Consider the following 19,509-nt stretch of genomic DNA (forward strand, 5'->3'; position numbering starts at 1 on the left):
AGACCTTACTTGCTCCAGTTCCCGTGTTACGGGCTCCATCGCTCGGGCGCAGCAAAATCGCCCGAGTCCCGTGTAACCGGGACGGGCTCTGATCACAAGCTTTCCCCCCTGGAATTGCACAACGCCCCAGCGCCGCGGCAGCGGCACAATTGGAAGTGTCGACGGCGCAAATTAGTAGGTAGGGGTGTAATTGGGGACCGAGGGTGGTTTGGCACCACACCCTCCGCGCGCACGGCGCGGCCCTGCCCCGGCGCTTCCCAGCTCCGGCAGCGGGGCGCGAGCCAGCGGCCGGCTGCCTCCCCTCCGTTCGGCTTGCGGAGCGAAGGCTGAACAATAGGATTAATTGCACTTGCGAAGCCAGACGCCTACACCAGTCATCCCATTGCAAACACAGATAACGAGTATCAGAATCATGAGATCGCTCCTGCAAACACGTATCTAGTAATAATCCACCTTTTTTGTTGTTGTTGGCTGAGATTTGCGTTTCAAGTTTCTTCCTCTGGTATGCGTCAGGAGTTCACCGAAACGCTCGCGTCGATATCTTAATTTTGTCGGGCGGAACCACGCTGCAGGTTTAACACGGGAGCTGCGGAAGGACGTAGCAGCACTATTTCTGTAAACGCACTGCTTCCCCCCCACCTAACGTTTTCATAAACCAAAACAAGCAAAGAGAACAAACGTCAAAAATAATTCACGGCTGCGTAGCGCTCTGGAGCTGTTCTCCAAGTACGAGGCATTAAGTAATATCCGAAGTGTCGTGGCAGGTGGGAAGTGCGATTTTTCCTGCATCACGGTATGGCACCGGGACACGTTCTCCTGTGCAACGCCTCGACACCCGGCTAGCTGCAAACTGCTGTACCGCTGCTCTGCAAAGGCTTTATTCACGTTATATTCACGTTATATTCCCAGCTCCTACTTTACCTGGTATCCGATCTTCACAATATCCGAAAAGGACACTTAGAAAAATTTCCCAGAGCACCCCGTACCCTCGCTTAAGCAGACGTTAGCTGCAAAGCGAGTTGCTCTGGCCGAGCGTTGTTTCGTCAGAATCAGCCGGTTCCACGTCTCTGACCGACGTGCTGAATTTTGAGGGCTGATGGTTTGCGGTCCGGACGCAGGCCAGAGGTTCAGGAAGCCTGTGGCGAAGCTCTCGTGGGGACCCAGCTAACCTCACGCGCAGCCCAGCGCTTCCTGCCTCTTACCCTTTATTAGCCAGCTCTTTCCAAATCGCTGCGTTTCTGGACGGGAGCTACAAAGACGAACACACAATCGCAGCTACGATCTCTGAAACAGGAGCGAAGGCAAATAGGTGCGTTTCGAGTGACTTTTCGCGCCGCCTGCGTGTTTCTGTTGGACAGATGCCACAGCCGCGTATTAGGCCTTCCGGCTGCCATCGGAAGAGCACCGCTCGGTAAAACACTTCATACGGCATGCACGTTTAAGATGCATTATTTACGGGAAACAAGAAAATAAGTTTCCATCATGTGCTTGAAGCTCAAGAACCATCAACCTTCACCTCTGGGTGTTTACTCCAGCCTGGGAAGACTTATCCGAGACCGTTGCCCCTTTGCTCGCCGCCGCGGCAGAGTGCAGGCAGCTTCCAGAGCGTCAGCAGCGAGACGCCTGCAAAGCAGCGGCCCCATCCGCCGAGGCATCGCGGAGCCGCGAGCGCTCCGCCAACGCCAGCCGGTGCGTACAGGCCCCTCTCCACGAGCACAGCTTCGCGTCTCGCTCCACCGCGGCGCCCGCGGCGCGGACCGTCCGTTCAGCCGGCTTGATGCTGGTGGGGCTGGAAGCGCTGGAAATGCGATCCAGCCCTCCCGAACCTCAAAGTACAACTGCAGCCACGAGAGCAGCTTGCTTCTGCTCTCCGTTTTTGAACACCCCCCTGCTGCAAGTCAAAGCTACCTGCAGGAGCACATCCACAACGCAGAGGGAGCCGACCCTATTCCCACCTCGTCCCAAGCTCCCCCGCGACCACGGGAGCAGCCGCAGAGGTTCGGACGTGCCGCAAGCCTCCAGGAGCCAGCACCAACCTTTCTCATCATGTGCGCGGCCGCCTGCCAGCCTCGGGTGCCGATGTGTTTGTTAAACGAGATGTTGAGGTGCGTTGCCGACTCGTAGTACTCGATCATGTCAAACAAGGCCGAGGCACCCTGGAAAAGGGAGAGAAACGCAAAAGGCATCACAAGCTGCGTGAACACGGGGAAGCGGCACAACTGTACGGAGACAAGCATGAAGGTAACAGGTTGTTCGTGGACAGACCGAGCTTTTTTCAGGTGAAACACTGGGTTATAACACTGCTTTCTGGTGCCTCTTTGGAAAGGCGACGCTCATTCCTCCAAAGTACTAGGAACCCGTCCCACCTGCAGCCCCACCGAGGCCGCGGGATTATTCCAGCTGGCTACATCCGATCAGACCGACACCGTATTCCCAGACAGTTCATTCTCATTCTTCTCCCTTCCTCTTTGCTTCTTCAAACCCCGGACGAGCCGGTGAGAAGCCCAAAACGCAAATACTCCTTGGCCACAGTGGGAGCGTGCACGAGCTGCTGATGCAGCTGCAGCACAGCCGGTGCCCAGGCCCCACGCGGACCGCGACTGCGACGGGAACGGACGGAGCAGAGAGGCGCAGCAAGGGGTTACGTCGCGCTTTATACGAGCCAGAATTACCCAAATCGCTTCCGAGAAGGGAAAGCATCTGCTGTGCCCAAGGTACCGAAGCGGGGAGGGAAGTGCTGTTTCTCTGCAGGATGCAAACAATTCGGGCACGAACCGTCCCACCCATCAGGCTCCTCCGGCAGCACCTCAGGTACCTGCTTGGGGATCGAGTCGTTAAGCTCTTGCAGACGAGCTCCGTGATCCCTTCAAGGCAGCCTGGGCAGTACGAATGATCCCTTCAACCTCAAGTGCAAATGAACTTGCATCTCAGGTGACAAGTTCATGTGCCCTGAAGCCTGAAGTTCGCTTGTACAGTCGCGTTTGGCATCGTCTCCCACGCGCCGGCTCCCAAAACCCCAAGGAGGTCCCTCAGCCACAGCACAGCTGCCTCCTTACAGGGACACCTGGAGGTAAAACACGTTCTACCTACAGAAAAACCACTGCATTTTAAACCAGACTTGGCTGTTTTGCTGCAGGAGATGGATTTGATCACAGCAGACAAGATCGCAGCTGCTTGGTCGTGTTTTACATTGGCCTTTTCTAGGGACTCTCTCTGCAGATTTGCTGCCCACAGACAGTCCAGAAGGACACGGGAAAAGGCCCCTGCCAATGTTCCAGCTGTCATCGGGCACAGGCTCATCCCCCCTGCCAAAGATTTGGGGGCGAGACGGGGAGAGGGCAGAGGCTGTGCTTGGAGAGCGTCTCTCTACGAGCCGGTGGCACACGCAGAGCTTGGAAGGCTGCACAGATACCACCATCTCCTGGTCACGACAAGGAGGGATTAGTCCTGGTCCCAGTCCTCCAAAGAGGACTTAAAGGCAGGGAGGGAGATGCTGCGTGTTGCAGATCACAATTCCTGAGCAGGGCTGGAGGAGAATCCGAAGAACATCGCCACGAAGGAAGCGGAGCAGCCGCTCGGCACCGACCGGAGGCAGAGCGCAGCAGGACGCCGCTGTAACGGGGAGCCCGAGCGCGCGCCACTGCCCGGTGAATCACCGGCGGCTGCCGATTCCGCACGGGTTTGGCTTTAGGCCTTCACGTCGCCTGCGTTTTACTCATCCCTTGTTTAGCACTGAAAGCAGCACGCTCCGCAGGGCAGGAGTCTGACCTCAAACCCGCCCGTCAAGCGTCATGCCTGCCCGCCATGCCAAATTATCCGTCGGCTCCGAACGGGAAAGCGGCACAGCAGTGCCACGTATCACCCCGCGTGGGGAACTGCGGCTGCAGAGGCGCCGCGCCGAGACGGGAAACGCAGTTCGGGCTGGAACCGCAAACGTGCCAAAGGGGCCAGCGCGGAGACTCGCATCTAGAGGACTGGCAAAAGTTTTAAAGCCGGAACGAGTCTTTTAAAAGACTCTTAGAAGTTTCTGGTTTGGATCACACCCCGAAAGACAGACAATCCACCAGCAGTTCTCATCAAGCAGCAATATCCTGCTGACACTGTTTAATCCATTCTCACCTGCGACACTGTCTGGAGTCCAAGCAATTCAAAAAGGTGCAAAAGAAATCAGGGGAGGAGTTTGCGAATGCAGGAGAAGATCTTTTTTTTAAATGCAGGTGCTTTTTCTCCTGGGTGCAGGGAGATTTATAACGTGTAGATATTAAAGCCAAACAGAAATTCAACTCCCAACCTTCACAGCACCAGGAGGGATAGCAAACCCGGCCAGAGCAGGTTATAGCCCCAGAGACTCCCAGCTGCTTGAATAAATGCTTCCAAGGACACGGGAAAATGGTTTTCATAAAATACTCGAGCTGAACGGAGGCCAGCTTATTCGCTCTAAGTTTGTCCATGGCCAGGGTCAAAACAAGAACGTTCCCTGCAGGGTTTTGGAGCGCTGCGTCTACCCGTTTCAGGTGTCAGACGCAGCCTCGCGGACGCTCTGCCGAGAAATCGCCCGAGACTCCAACCCCGCTCAAAATCAAGATTTACCTTCAGGCTTGAGAGCAAAAAAGCTCAGCAGAGAAGCACCCATGTAACGTCTACGCATTTTACAACAGAAGCTGAACAATTTGCTTAATTACATTGCGAGCATCTGATGATAGGATTAGCCAAACGTATCTCGGCCAGAGCGAAGAGCCACAAAACGCTGCAAAGCCTTAGGGAAAAACATGCAGAGAGACCTGGAGGATCGGAAAAAAACAGCACAAAATGCAAACAAAAGAACAGGTCTTCAGGGAACAACGAGACTTTCTACTGTAAATTAGGTGCTCAGCAGTAGGAAACTATGAGGGGGGAAAAATGTGGGTACGCTAGTCTGGCACAAAGTGACTAAGTCACCGGCGTGACGCACCCGGGGAAAGAAGCCTGCTGATGCGAGATGAATCAGAGGTTTTTTGGTACGGAGACGAGAGCATTACTGTTATTGTACAAGGATCTGGTAAGGTCTGGACTATAAAACCTACCTCCCACACCGTATTTCAGGTTGAAGCCGTCTTTTCTCGAGCAGAATTATTAGGACTGCGAGGGGAACGGAAAAGCTTATTCTGCAAGGCGAAACTTAAAAAGGGGCCAACCTGCTTAGTCTAACAAAAAGAAAGCTGAGATGGCAAACAGCACGGGGAGCGAAGGGCAAAAAGGAGAAAAGTAAGAGGCAGGCCACAGCGCGGTGCTGCAGCAGCACTCGCAGGTTCATTTATTTAGCTGCAAAGTCCCGTTTTCCCCCCCCCCACACCTTGATCAGAGCAGTAATATTTTGCATATCCGCCCAACCAGAGGGGTAGGTTAAGCAAGACAAATTTTAAAAATGAGAAAGTGCTTGTGTCCCAACCTGATTATTAGCAAGGCTTCTAATGATACCTTTTCTTTTGATAAGCCCTGAAGTCAGCACATGTCCCAGAGTTGCAAAATAAGAAGCGTTAACCCTTCTAAGGGCCATCCGAAGCTAAATTTTACCCCAGTAGCAACTAAAAATGTTGATGCTACTTTAGATACCCCGCAGACCGTCTTGCTTTAAACTCTTCTCTTCCAGTTAAGTTAGAGCAAGGTCTCCGATCTCTTTACCTCCCCCCCCAAAGCATTCAGCACAGCCCTTCCTGGGCTGCAGCGTGGTCAAGCGGCTCAGGGAGCTCAACAAAACCCCTCCTGTGCTCGCAGCCCACCGAGGTCCATTCCCCAAACGCCCAAGTCACACGGGATCCCAGCTGGCTGCGTCAGCACAGCCCTGGGATGAGCCGGGGACAAGAACAAACTCGAATCATCAAAGGATCAGACAAGGAGCCACAGCCGAAAGTCACATTTTTTCCCCCGTTACCCTCTTCTTATCAGATGTGGCCGACAGCCCTGAACCGCTCCTGAACTGCGGAGCCTTTCCGAAGCGGCTAGACCTTGTCCTCCGAGCAAGCAAGACCAGGACAAGACCCGAGATCTGAGGCCAGGTTCAGGATGGCAACAGACAACACGGATGTAAAGCGCGAGAGCAGCAGGAAAGAAAAGATACAGGCAGAAGCGAGGACCAAAAGAAATGGGATGTGCTAGGGCAACGGGAGAGCAACTTTGGATCAAGCGTTGGCAGAGGGAAACACGGACAGCAAGGAAACGCTACTAAGGAAAGTTGTAGCGACCCTGCCCCAGTCTCCCACCTTCAATTTAGCATTAGGGGGAAAAAAGGCCGAGTTTGGGAAGTCATATGTGAGCGACCGTCACAAAAAGGAAAGAACTAAAAGGGGTGGAAATGGCCAGGCCAAGTCAGAGGGCAGCTGAGCACCCGGGCTGCAGCTCTGGCTTTGTGCCTTGCACAACTCCAGCCTCGGGGCGAGCGCGGATACTGCGACAGCAGGGACAGGCAGGGAAAAAGCGGGGGAGACCCCCCAGCAGGGCACAGTGAGGCAGCGCTCGGGATTTATGGCTTCCTTTCTTTGTTATTCAATAAACACCGTTAAGGAAACAGGGCAGCCCTGAAAGAACCCAACCCTCCACCCCGCGCAGTCACGGGACTGCGGCGAGCCTGCACCGAAATACTCTACAAAGCTGGTTCAGATAATTTCCTCTTTCCCTCACCTGTCGGGACCTGAATTTGGGGCCCCGGGCACCGCCAACACACCCAGGCAGCGGCAGGAATGCAGAACACGCGCCGCTGCAGGACTGGATGTGCAGAGCAGAGCCTGAACGTCCGTCCTCGGCTCGGAAAAGCTGCTCGGTGAAGCGGCCTGATGTTTCCTCCGACAAGGCTGAGAGCCACCCGTGACTCCCTCGGCTTTCAAAACAGATTTAAAAATACATATTTAAAACGCCTCTGAGCTTCACGGCCATCTGGGCTTCAGCGATAGCATTCAACCTATTCATTTTTGGAACAGCAAACACTGTGCCAACAGCCCTAAATAAAACCATGTACGCGGAGGGGAAGGGTAACAGCAACATGGCAGAGGTCAAATTCACCCTGTAGCTTGTCCGGGATGTCAACATAGCTTCAGAATTGACCACAAAACCCCTAAGATTTCGGTTCATTGTGAAAGAGGAAGCAAGAAGCTGGGATAAGTTACATCACTTACATCTTCATCCAAGTTCGTTTGCTCCAAATCGACGATCTTGAACTGGACCCGTTTGAAAATCTCTTCCAGTGCCTCACAGGCCTTGTAATCCAGCTTCTCCCCTGGGGAGGGGAAAAAAAAAGACAATAACATGAATTTGGATGCTTAGGATGGACTATACACACATAACATGCACTGAACATATCAATACGCATCTGCGAGCTACAAAGCCCCAAGCAGCAGGACAGAGGACACCGTGAGCGATGTGAAAAGGTGACTTTCTCCCCCGTTTGGAGGCTGCTACTCCTTTTCCTTCCACGTAAGCTGTTATAATTCATACAACTTGGCCTCGAATTATACACGCCAACCGAGTTCTTGCAGGGGGGGACATCGGGGGTGAAGGACGGCTGCTACCAACAGCCCACCTTTAGAGCGCTATAAGCTTAAGGGAAATTTAGACCCGATATTTGACATCCACGTTGATATTTGTATTTTAAATTAAACCGCCGCACACACACACTGTGAATATACGTGGTGCTTTGCTGCTTCCGAGGAATTAAATTATTCATGTTTCGCTTTCGAGAAGTGCTGGTAAAAGCCGCCTCAAGAACAGTTTTCAAGACTTACGGCTTTCCCATCTCTTCATTATTTACTTATTTGTTTGCTTCTTTTCTAGGACCCATCTGCACCAGCCCTGCAAAGGGACCCAGCTGAGGAGCACATTTCCGGAGATCGGAGCAGACGCTGGTGAGATCTCGGGCAAGAGAAGAGCTCATGGTCATGGTATGACTTAAGGGGCTGCAACTCCTCCCCAACCCACTGCACGAGCTGCTTTCTGGCCCGACGAAGGGCGTTTTCTAACACACATCGACACTGGTATTTTTTAGACACCACATCAATTGCCATCAAGTCTTCTACATAGCGGTGAGCAGAAACCATTAATTTGGGCGATGGGGAGGGAAAAAATTGGAGACGGAGGCTCTGCCTTTCTTCCTAACACCTGCCCAGCAGATCCAGGCCCCCTTATCACTTCGTTATCCGAAGAACCAGGAATCGCATTCACTGAACAAGGGAAAGCTACAGTCTCCGTCGGCTCCCTCTGATGTCTCGAGGCAGGAGCAGGCCACGTTTGACACCCGTTGCTTCAATCCCAAGCAAAAAAAACAAGGAATGCAGCAAGAAACCCTCCTTATAGCAGGTCTCAGGCGCTTAAAATACATCCAGAGCTTCACTTCTCTTGTAGTAACTAGAGACATTTCAAGGTGCATCAGTGACGTGGGTCTGGCGCAGATGATGGATCAGAAGTGGTGGCAGGCTGGATCAGAAACAGTCGCACAAAGCAAATATTTTGGATGACGCGTGTTGTCGGATCACAACGTGCTCAGAGCAAAAAAAAGAAAAGCGAAAGTTAAAGATCATCTTAAGATTTCCTAAATAAACAGACACTCTAGAAAATCCAACTTGTCATCACTTGACTGGTGACAGGCATTTTCCTGGAGGACTCTGAGCTCTTCAGTGCTTCAGCTCTCCACCAGCTTAAAATATTTCTCCAGCTACGCACATTTCCCCTTCAGCTAAAGGCTTGGCCTGGACCGTTCCCACGAGGTGGATCGAGTTCACGGAGGCTTTCAGAAAGGTGGTTCTGATAAAGACATAAGGCAACCGCAGTTGGGCTCCTAAATCATTCAGAGGTTTCTGAGAAAAGTCCCCTTTTACTCTCTGCTCAGAAGCAGAAGACGTTACTTCTGCCTGGAGAGCAAGCAGCTTTGGCATTTATGGAAAGGAAGAAGGAATCCCGTCTGGCAAAATTTAGTTCAAACGGTCACATCAGGACCCGTAAAATATGTTTTTTTTGTGTGTGCTTGGGCAAGCTCATTGCTTATTTGTGTTATTCCAGCAGCACGTCGACACCCCTCCGGAATGAATCAGCTCAGGACACAACCAGCCAAGCTCGGGTCATAAGTCAGTAAAAGAAGTGAATTATTTCCTCGGGTTCGTAACAGCAGCTTACGAGCTGCTCTCCCACTGCACTCGTTTTCCTGGCTCTGGAGAAAGGAGTCCAGCACCGCCATCAAGCTTGGCCGCCGTAACGAGCACGCGTGAAGCGTTTTTTCCCCAACGGTGAAAAAGCAACAACGCCGCACAAGCGCTGCTTATTAAACACCTAAAACCACAGCCCCGCGGGAGGCCGGTTCTGGTTGTAAGGTGCCAAGAACGTGGTTAGAAACACCGCGACCGCCGCGTGCAAAGCGGCGCCGGCTCACTCCGACGGCTCAACTTCTGTCTTCTCGTTTGCCCCAGAGAACCTGACGCCGCATCGGGTATCAACCATCTTTCCAGCACAAACACTCTTGCGGGCTCTCGGAAGCAACTACGCACTCGCATCTCATCCAGCTCCTATTGCCAGGGGGGTTCGCAGCGCCTAAAGCACTCGAGAGCCACTTGGACCAAGTTTCCGGCAATTTTCGCAGCGGAGATTTAACAAACTGCCTCCTCCCGCCGTTGCCCCGAGCTCCGTGGGCGGCTGCTGCCCCCGGGGCAAAGCCGTCAGAAGACATGGGAGAGGTTCAAATTAGCATTTACCACAAAATTGTTGACCGCTGAGTGCTTCTGGAAAACTAAGCCGCTACGGCAGCGGAAGGCTTAGGCGTGTCGCCCATTCCCGGAGAGCGGTGCTTTGCTGCAGTTCCCAGAGGGTCGGAGAGGCGAATGGGGAAACAACAGGCAGTTTGGTAAATTCGAGGAGCGTGAGGAACCCAGGAGTTCGACAGGGGTAAATGCAAACCAGGAAAACCAGGGAAGGGACCTCAGCGGACAATGCCAGGATGCCCAAGAGCATGGGGAACACCCCCAAATATCCCTGGATGAACTAGGAGTGAGGTTTCACCCGAAGCGCTTGGGGCAATATTGACCACCCCCCGTCTCCCTGATAACTTGAAAGATGGGCAAGGAGGACGGCCACGGGGCAGGAAAGCTCTCCAAACACAACTGAGGAGAACAAGCTGTTTACTAAGGAGACCTACGGAAGGCAAGAGGAGAAAGGCAGTGGCCTACAATAAGAATACAAAAGGTTCCTCTCGCGGAGACCTTTTAGGGAAACCAAGGCGACCTTTTTACTTTTGTTCCTTGGGGCTAAGGGAGAAGCGACACAAAAGCAATCATTCACGAAGCAGGAAAATGTTTACGGTAAGAAGAATTACTTGGAACATCTTTCCAAGGGCAGCAGCAAGTTTTCCATCACTTGGGGAGCTTAAAAAGGTCAATCAGAAAGTCTTGTGAAAAATCCGTTCTGACTCACCCCTAACCCACACCCTCTCCAAGCTGTTCTGGGATATAGCAGCACGCGGCAGGTCTAAGGACAGCACTTGGGGACGGCGGGGGGGGACAATTTGCTGTATCGCTAGTCAGTGTTTCAGGTCCTCAGGGGGCTGGTGGAACTGCTGAAGTCGTTCTGCTGCTAATTCAGTGCTCCTGAACCAGGATGTTAATATTCCTCATACAGAAACATCTCTGGTACTTACTCTTCTGCTTTCGTTGGGATTAAGCATCTCTTCTGCTCTAGCCTGCAAGTGCCCCAACTGGGACCACGACTCCAACTGATTTAAGAGCTGCACAAATGGAGTAAAATACAGATATTGCCCAAGATGCCAAACAGAAACAAATTCACCTGGGTGATGAGAAAGGCGCTTACCTTTCAGATCCAAGCAATCTATCCTGGGAGCCAGATCCTTGAATTCCTGTTAAAAGAAAAAGCAGCATTTCATATTCAGAAGGAGGGGGGAGGAAGGGGGGATTAATGAGCTAGAATGAGGTACCACGACAAATCCTCCCCAAACTAAGACAGGACATAGCAGCTCTCAGGCAGAGGTTTGCTAGAAAAGGGCGAGTTTTGCAACGCTTCTCCAAGCCAGGCTCTGCAGCACTTTGCAGCCTGTGAAGAGCAGATAATCAGGCTGGGCGGGTGCGAGTCCAGAGGACAGCTGGTAACTCTCCTTCGGGAACGTAGTCTGGAAGTCCTGCCAGAAAGGTTCTCCTCCCTCCCTTTGCCGTCTGCCAGACGAAGGTGAGGGTCTGTGTCAGCACCCCGAGGCAGCAGAGCCGCCTGGTGAAGGAAAAAGCTAAGTCTGACAGAAGCCGATTCGGGTTCCCGTTCTATTAAAAGCATATTAGAAGTCAAAGTCCTTTTGTTTAGACTGTCCGAGTCCCTTGGGATGAACCTGGCCAAAGCAGTCACACAGTCACGCCTTTCGCAGGCCACATCTAGGCCGAGAAAAGAGCTAACCTTTTAAAAACACGATCCAACACGTTCTAAAAGCCGAGACTTTAAATAAGGCTTTTATTCATTCTCCGTGAACAGGGAAAAACCACAGCGTTAGTTGTGGTCTCTCTTTGCATGCTTCACCTCCACCAATGGCATGTGCAGAATTCCATTAAAAAAAAGTATCAGAAGTATAAACTGCTTTGAAAACAAGTCCTTTTGGTCTCATTCTCTGGCTTAAAAATGCTGCTGCACTGGGGAGGGGGAGCTGGAAGGGAAGTTAAAAACAGAGCCCGTGTCTAGCACCCGCTGATGCTGGCAGGGCTATAATTATCATTGCAGAAAAGCAAGACAGCAAGGGGAGACGCAGACGCAGCCTCAGTGGCTATCGAGAGACTGGAAACCCGTACAATCACAGGAAAAAAAAAAAAAACAGGGCCCGGTATCGTGTTAAACTACGCATAATATTTCACTAATAAATTCCTTAGATATTGGTGTTCTGCGGCAATATTTTGTCCGTTAAGAAACCTGCTCAAGCCATTAAAACAGCACTTGTTTCTACTTAACTGACATGCAAACGACTAAAATTATACCGCGAGGCATAATAAAGGCTCGCGTTTTAATAAAATAAGCGACTTTGTGCGTTCAGTTCTAGGCTGCCCAAGCCGACTTTGCCAGTGTTGTCTCGGAGCTCAAACGGCAAAGCGGGTTAGCTCTTTCCGTGCGGGGAAAGCGAGAGCCCTACCTGGATCTGCTTCAGCAGCTTGGGGATCTGCTTGCAGTTCAGCTTCTGGCAGGCTTGCTTGTAGGCGGTCATGATTTCATCAACAGTCACATTCTGAGCTGCAAACGTAAGGGGTAAAGGTTCACATCACGGCTGCATTCGCGAGAGTCAACATATTCAAGCTCCTCTTTAAAATACCGCGACTTGCAAGGGTTTAGGCTGAGCGGAAGGGTTCGATAACGAACCTGGCGCCTTCCCGCTGCCAGGATCCAGACGGCCGAGGCACGAAGCGAGGCCACCTGCGTTCCGCATGTCCGTCCTCCCCCAAGTTCACTGCGGCATGGGGACGGCAAGGGTTAACAGCACTCAAACACAACCCAAGGGAGATTTTTTTTTTTTGAAGCAAACCCCAGAGTCGGTTCAAACACGTTGACGAGAACAAGCCGCGTCTTGTTTGGCCTCCCGCGGAAACGGGGCGGGAGGAGCCCACCCAGCGCCCGTCGCCTCCCCGACACGCGTCTTCGGACAAGAGCTTCTCTAAGCAGGAGGAAACCTTTCATGAAACCTCCTGCGACGACAAACCCAAAACACTCCTCAGCGATAGTGATCAACTGGTGGAGCAGCTTGCTGTCGATCAAACGCAGTATTCTCATTCTTAGTTTCACTCACTTTGGTTTTCACTTGACATCTTTTACTTCCTTTAAAGCCCTTCCTTTAGACAAGGGCTCCAGGAGCGGGAGCAAGCAAGATCATATATATATGATCTCGTTAAAAAGCTGCCTAACACCGACTTCTGCCTCCTTCTAAAATCTCCCACCTTCCACAGCTTTAGCAAACGCTACCAGCTCTCAGGACAGCTCTTCAAATAATTTAAGATATCGGCTAAGAGCTACCAGACTCGCTGTCCTCAGGAGGATATTAAACACGCTCTTAAGACTTCCCTCCTGATTTTGAAGCTGTGGGAGGAGAATTTTATTGCTGTCATAATATTAGTGCTGTCGAGCTTTGTTCCAAACACAAACTGGCGTTTACTCACCCCTTCTGCCTTTCCTGAATCACAGTTAATGTCACCGTTCCAGATACGGATGAGGCCGGTACGAATCGCTAGAGTTGGGCATTATCATTAAAAGCAGGAGGTAACGGCCACCGCCACGTACGGTTTTATTTCGATTCGAGTATCGGTCCAAACGCAGCTAGACACAAAGGGAAAGCCATTCCCCGCGTCAGGCCATTTTGAAACGGAGAAACGGGAATATCGACATGTTTGGGGAGTTACACCATAACCCAGGGCCATGGGGTGAATCTGCCTGTTCGACAAGCGCCAAGTTGATCCGCAGGTTGTGTTTTGCTGCAAGTCAGCCAGCTTTGCTTTCCGAAAACCAAAATAGCGGAAGTGGAAGCCCACGTCAGGGTCCTTATTTCAACAAACATTTCCCACTCGCCGATCTGAAACCGGTTTTATCGCGGGCCACGATCATGAGGTCCCAACCTGCCCTTCAACAGACGGAGTAACCTGCGGATTTTAGCTCTGCGGGTGCTCGGAGGGACATCTCAGAGGCAACAACCCAAACTCCACTTCTCTAAGGAGCAGAACACGCAGCGAAATCCCTCCGTAACCCCGAGGATTACGACATCCATAAAGCTCGATAAAAACGGCACTAATGACACCGTACCAGCTGCAAAATAAATAAATAAATAGTTTCGACACTCTCCCTGTTGGCAACCGTCCCGTCAGTCACCGACTTGGCTGCAGCTCCACTGCATGGCCAAGGAGGTGCATTTTTACTAGATCCACGGGCGAAACCGAAAGACGAAGCCTCCAGGGCAGAACGGCGCAGAAAGCCCCCGAAACGCACGGCAGGGAGCAGCAGGCCCTGCCCGCGCCATCCCGCTGCACCGCGCGACGTGCCCTCTTGGCGGGTTTCTTAGCCCCCTTTGCAAATACAGGAGGCTCCTCCGGAGAAGTCCTAACGCCGTTATTTTCCTGGGCCACCACGGCTAGGTTTGCAGGGAAAAGCTCATCGCCTGCTCGAGGAAAGCGGCAAAGATAAAAACACATCCCGAGAGAGCGCTTAACTGCGCAAGACCGCAAGAATTGCTTTTCACGCCCCAAAAAGCTTGGCTGTTTTTTCCAGCTACAGTGGCCGGGCGAATAAGCAAATTACTCCCTGCAGAAAAGGTCATTTAATGGGCAGAGAAGAATTATGGACGCGCTGGACTGAGCGGGTAACTCAATACTCTGTCCAGCGCAAAGCCCGAGTATTTCACACGCCTTCGCAAACCTCCGGGATTAAACGGCGGCCGCACGTTTGGCCGTGGAGCCAGGCAACGCTGCTGTAACGCAGGAAACATTTGTTTCTTAAAAAAAACACCACGAGGATGCGCCAGGTTTCCGAGCGAGGCCGTCACAGCGCCGTTTCTCCTGCCTAGCTCAAAGCGAAGGTAGAAACCCGCTCCGGATTACCGCTTCTGAAGAGGATAAATAATCGCGTTAGTGACGGAATTAGCGGTAAACATCAAAATTTCCGGTCCCATCTGCTGCCCGCATTTTAAAGCTTTCCTCAAAAAGAAAAAAAAAAAACAAAAACAAAATAAAAAAAAACAGGTTTCGAGATCCTCTCCGACTGCCTTCACCACCCTGAACCCATCGTGGATGTTGTTAAATCCGCTCCCGCCTCCTGGGCGAGCACGGCCGATCCGCAGAGCTCGTGCTGCTCCCCGGCACTGCAGAACACCCGAATTTTACCCCAGGAGAAGTGAAGGCACCGGAGGGGGCACGCCGGAAAAAAAAACAGGGAAAGAGCTGCGACTTATTGCGTAACATTCACGCTCAAAGGAGCCACCGTCCAGCGTGTGCTGCCTTGATCCACCGTCGAGGAGCCTCTGCCGGCCCAACCGGCCGGGAGCGACCCAAAATCCCCGCTTTTTGCGCAACACAAGCCGTCTTGTGTATCTTAGCAGCCCAAAATCACCGCAGCATCTCCGCTTGGGCGTTCGGCATGAGGTTGCATATTTGGCCCTTTTACTGGGACCATTCGGGCTCCTACAAGCCGTTTATAATCCCTCTGTGCATCCAGAGCACGCGGGCAGCACTGGATCATCGGGCGCGACTGCTGCTGCAAACAGCCGGGATTTCATCCCGTTTTCGCTCTCGTTAAGCCTTTAAGGAGACGGCACTGCTCAGGGCCGTTGTTCAGTGTTTTCCCGCGAGGCCGAGAGCCCGCTCCGAGGCCAAGGCATTCTTCTGAAACTCACCCGCACGCCAGGAAACCACCGCAAGGCAAACATTTTTAGTTTTGCCTGAACAATGCGCTATTTGGATCAGCGCTGAGACCCTCTAAGGGATTTTGCAAGTTAGATGTCAGGTTTTTGGGAGTTTTTTTTTGTTTTTTTGTTTTTAAAGCTGATCTTCGCAATGTGCTTTTCAGAGACTCCCATCTCCACCGGTTTCTCTTCTCCCCCTTTCCATGCAAAAAGCAAGCGCAGCCGAACCCGTGTGCTTGCAGCAGCGAAGCCCCGAGGTCAATATTGACAAGGACGTTTCCTGTTCGAGCCCGGCCCCGCGACTCGGCAGCAAATATTTGCTGCGTCTGTAACGGCCGCGTTCAAAACTTTGAAAATTTCTGGGGAAAAACCTCCTGGCAGAGCCGAGCGGCCCGGGAACGGCGCTTTTCCCGCGGTGAACAGGCGGCTCGGACGAGCGAAGCACGTCTAACCCATCGCTCGAGGTGGCAGCGCAGTCAGACGCCCTCTCCTCCCGCTCCCGATGCAGGAGCGGCTTCAAATAGCTGCTTTGGGAAAGAAATAGACTGGAGAACACTCTGGTTCGGAGTCAATACGGACACGGGGCACGAGGCAGCGTGACCGATCTCGTGAGCGGCTCGGATGCATCCGGGAGCAAAACCGCACAGGAAGGAGCGCGCGCTCCCGCGGCAGCGGTCCGAGAAGGAAATGCCTTCGGCTACGGGGGTGGGAGCGGGCGCCTAAATGCAGCTCGTCGCAGGCTAGCGCCAAGCCATCTTACCGTGGTTTTTACGGGAACTGATATAGAAAAGGAGCAGTCGCTTCCCGAATTATCGCAGCTGACTTACGCTGAAGGGTCTCATGTCCATCCGAGGACGTGTCCGCTCAGTTACCAGCTGGCGAGGAAACTTCTCCGTTAAAGAAAAACAAAGATCTGACTCCATTATGTTACTGCAATTTAGTAAAACTGCCACAAAGCTCCAGATTTAGTGTCATTGCGGCACCTCTGAAGATTAACGCTAAAACCACAATGGAAATAACCGGGGTTTCCTGAAGGCCTCTCTGATGTGCTTGAAAACGCAGGCACAAAAGGTATAAAATAATTTTAATTAAGTCACTTGACTGCTGTCTTAAAGGCACTAAGCATTCAGAAAGAAAACCCGCTCTTCCCACAGGTGAAAGGGGCCGTTTTGGTTAATAAAGGCTGTTTTAGAGAGATACGGTTTTGCTCACTCGCAGGCAGCAACGGGAGCTGCTAAATAAACCCCGCGCCGTTCCCAAAAGCGCTCGGGAGGATCATCACCGCCCTGGACACGCAGGGAAATAACGTCCAAGAAATCTCACGAAATAAACTCGCTAAGGAGGAGGGGGATGGGGCACGTGCCGAAAGCCGCTTTCGGACCGCGCGTCCGTCCCCAGCGCAGCATTCGCAGTACCCAAAACCCGCCGCGGTCAGGAGCCTTGGAGCTCAAGAGGTGCTCGGGAGCGCCGCTCCGCTCGCGGCTGCCTCCGGATTAGCAGGAGCGTTTAGAGCAGACACGCTGGACCGGCGACAACAGGCAGCCGGGGCTTCTGGAGCTGCTATTTTTAGTTGGCCGCCGGCGCTCCGTGAAAACAGATGAACCCTTTCATACGGAGCAAAGCCCGGAGCGCTGCGTGCCTTCGCAACCTGCCAGCGCTTAAGGGAGAAAATGGAGAGTTCGGACTTTGAGCAGCCGATCGGCTGCGGAAGGAGCAGTCCCAGGCGCCGGCAGAACTCGGTGCTTTGCACGAAAGCAGGATTTATCATTCCTGCAACAAGCACTTTGATGCCGCTCGAGTCCTGAAACCCCCCTGCAGTTTTAGGGGTCTGCAGAAGATCCCAAAACAGAGTTAACTCCGCTATTAACGAAGCTCTTCATCGCCGCTCAGCAGATGAAGATCGAAAGAGTGATAACGAGGGTCCTTCCCAGCCTCCTGCATAACTCGGTACACGTCATCCTATAATTTTCTACTAATTTTTACCGACAGCTTCTGGCAGAGCTCCGGCCTCTTTTAGAGCAGCATCCGAGTCGGGAAGCAATGCGGAGGGCGCCGCGCTTCTCAAAGAGTTGCACCAACGGTCAAGACGCCGTCACCTAAAAACGTAAACCGCACCTCTAGCTTTACCTGCCGCTGTTGCCGGCTCGTCCTAGCTTCTCTTGGAAAAGCATGGCTGCGTTTTCCCTCACTCCAGGCAGTTTTTGCAGAGTTGCAGAGATCTCCAGGATGGGCCGGACAGAGTTTACTGGTCTCTTTTTTCCCCTAAGTCGAGAACATCATACAGGTCCAGGCTACCTCGTGGCAAGCGGTCCACGGCAAAAAGACCAAATACATCACATAAAACCTTGTTTAGGTTGCAAACATTTTGTTTATTAAAACGAAGCGCTCGGTTCGGAAGCCGATGCACGCCGTGTGTCACGCCTCGCTCGTCACCGTGCTTTAAAAATTGCGTTTAGGAACCATTTCGCAGAGCGCCGGGGCTGGGGGGGGGTGTCAAAGTTTTGAAACCTCTGCTGCTGCAGCTCCCCGCGCTGCGAGGAGCCTTTGAACCGCGAGCTCGCCTCCCGCAGCGCAGGATAAGCCTCCTTCAGGGCCAGCAAAGCCTGTTTGCCCAAGAAAGCAGATAACTACTGGGCCAGAAAGTAAATAAGAGGGTTTGCCCGGACTGCTCCTCTCCAGGGGAGGAAATCTCCTGCTCACGTAGCTGCTGTGGACGCGCGCTCAATCACAGACGGCACTGGCATTCAGCGTCCCGGTTTTGCTTCAAAAAAGACCACAAAAATCGGAGGACGTTCATGGTTTTCCCCACTGCAAGCCGGTGGTTTACGACTACCCCGAAAAGTCACGCTTCACTCCGTCACGAGGGATTTACGAGCTGTCAAAGGCGGCAGCGAAGGGAATACGTCACATGGCTTAATTGGCCGATTACCACGAAAAATCACGCTCAGAGGCGGAAGAGCGCTCGCTCCTCGGCTCCGAAAGGCTCGTGGCCACACAGGGGAAGGGGCCGTCCTGCCGCCGAATCGAATACCGGCGGGTTTGAGGCGACGAAACCAGAAAGCGCTCCGCGAGCGGGCTCAGCGCCCAGCCCCAAACCTTGCAGCAGAGGGAGAAAGTTCAGCTAAACAACCAAGGATTAAACAGAGGCAAAAAACGCCTCTTCCTGCTTAAAAAAAAAGAGCCAAATCTCTTGCCTCATGCTATTCTCCCGCCTGCCAAAACCACCGCTTACGTTTCGCCTTTAACTCTGAGCTTTTCAGAGCGGAGCATCGTGTTGCTCAGTGCTCCACGCTCTGGGTCTCCGCCGGAAACTCCTGACGGTCCCACAGTTCAAGCAGCGACAAAGCTAGATCCTCCGCGGAGGATCCTCCAATCTCCCAGGATTTAACTTTCTTAAAAGGCAGTTAATCCCCCCGCTGATCCCTGAGCGTCCTGCTGGGCTTCTGGCAGCACCAGGCTGATCCGGAGGCCCGGCTGTCTGCAAGGAAGCTAAGGCAGAGCACCGAAGAGGGGCTGACCATCAAATCCGCTCCCGGGCTGGCATTAACTGTTAAAGAAAGGCATTTCTGTAACCTTTAGCGGTCTTGTCCGCAGTAAGCTTTGCTTCGGCTGCTCCTCGAGCTACGTTTGGCAGCAATAACCTCAGGAGCGCCCGGCTACTGCAGGCAGCAAAGCCCTTCTCGCACAAACCCGGCCGCCTCGAAACAACCCGCGGCCAAGAGCGGGTTACAAGGGGACGGAGGAGCGCGACAGCCGCCAAAGCAAACAGGCGGTTACTTATTAACGCGCTGCTCTCGCTCCTTCGAGCCCCGACGCCGCGCAAGATAAACAGCGCTTTAGGAGAGACTCGGGCCGCCCCGACGCGTCGCCTCCTCTCCCCTCGCTTGGGTCCATCTGCTTCGGACGCGCAGCCCAGGAGGCGGAAAAGAAGGAAGAGCTGCCGGGGAGGCGAGGGGGAGCAAACCCCCGCGGCAGGGACCGCAACTCCCACGTGCCGCCGCGCTGCTCGAGAACTAAGATACAAAATTAGACGGTGCAAGGAAAGAGCGGGATTCCTGCCAGGGATATTAACGCGATCTTTCTATTCAAACAATTTAGCTGTAGCCCAGGGTTCACCGAGTGAGATGTCTAACTGA

General features: G+C 52.9%; 1 protein-coding gene across 9 annotated transcripts in view; it reads right to left on the reverse strand.

Annotated features, from left to right (window-relative positions):
* Window positions 1–19,509, reverse strand: part of PPP1R37 (protein phosphatase 1 regulatory subunit 37) — a 43,615-nt gene that overhangs the window by 14,860 nt on the left and 9,246 nt on the right. For 7 of the 9 annotated variants that reach the window (XR_003251894.1, XM_026055671.1, XM_026055670.1 and 4 more), the window contains 4 exons: window positions 12,131–12,228; window positions 10,819–10,864; window positions 7,149–7,249; window positions 2,037–2,156 (listed from right to left, as the gene is read on the reverse strand). Coding sequence is in view for 8 of the 9 variants with exons in the window: in XM_026055671.1 (XP_025911456.1) it covers window positions 2,037–2,156; window positions 7,149–7,249; window positions 10,819–10,864; window positions 12,131–12,228 (365 nt within the window). In the remaining variant the exon portion in view is untranslated. Of the gene's footprint in view, window positions 1–2,036; window positions 2,157–6,657; window positions 6,854–7,148; window positions 7,250–10,648; window positions 10,736–10,818; window positions 11,559–12,130; window positions 12,229–12,354; window positions 12,493–19,509 lie in introns of those variants that run through there. The other 2 variants (XM_026055676.1, XM_026055675.1) reach the window with 2 other exon arrangements.

This window comes from Apteryx rowi, unplaced genomic scaffold (assembly GCF_003343035.1).
Source record: "Apteryx rowi isolate R43461 unplaced genomic scaffold, aptRow1 scaffold_1249, whole genome shotgun sequence".
NCBI lineage: Eukaryota > Metazoa > Chordata > Aves > Apterygiformes > Apterygidae > Apteryx > Apteryx rowi.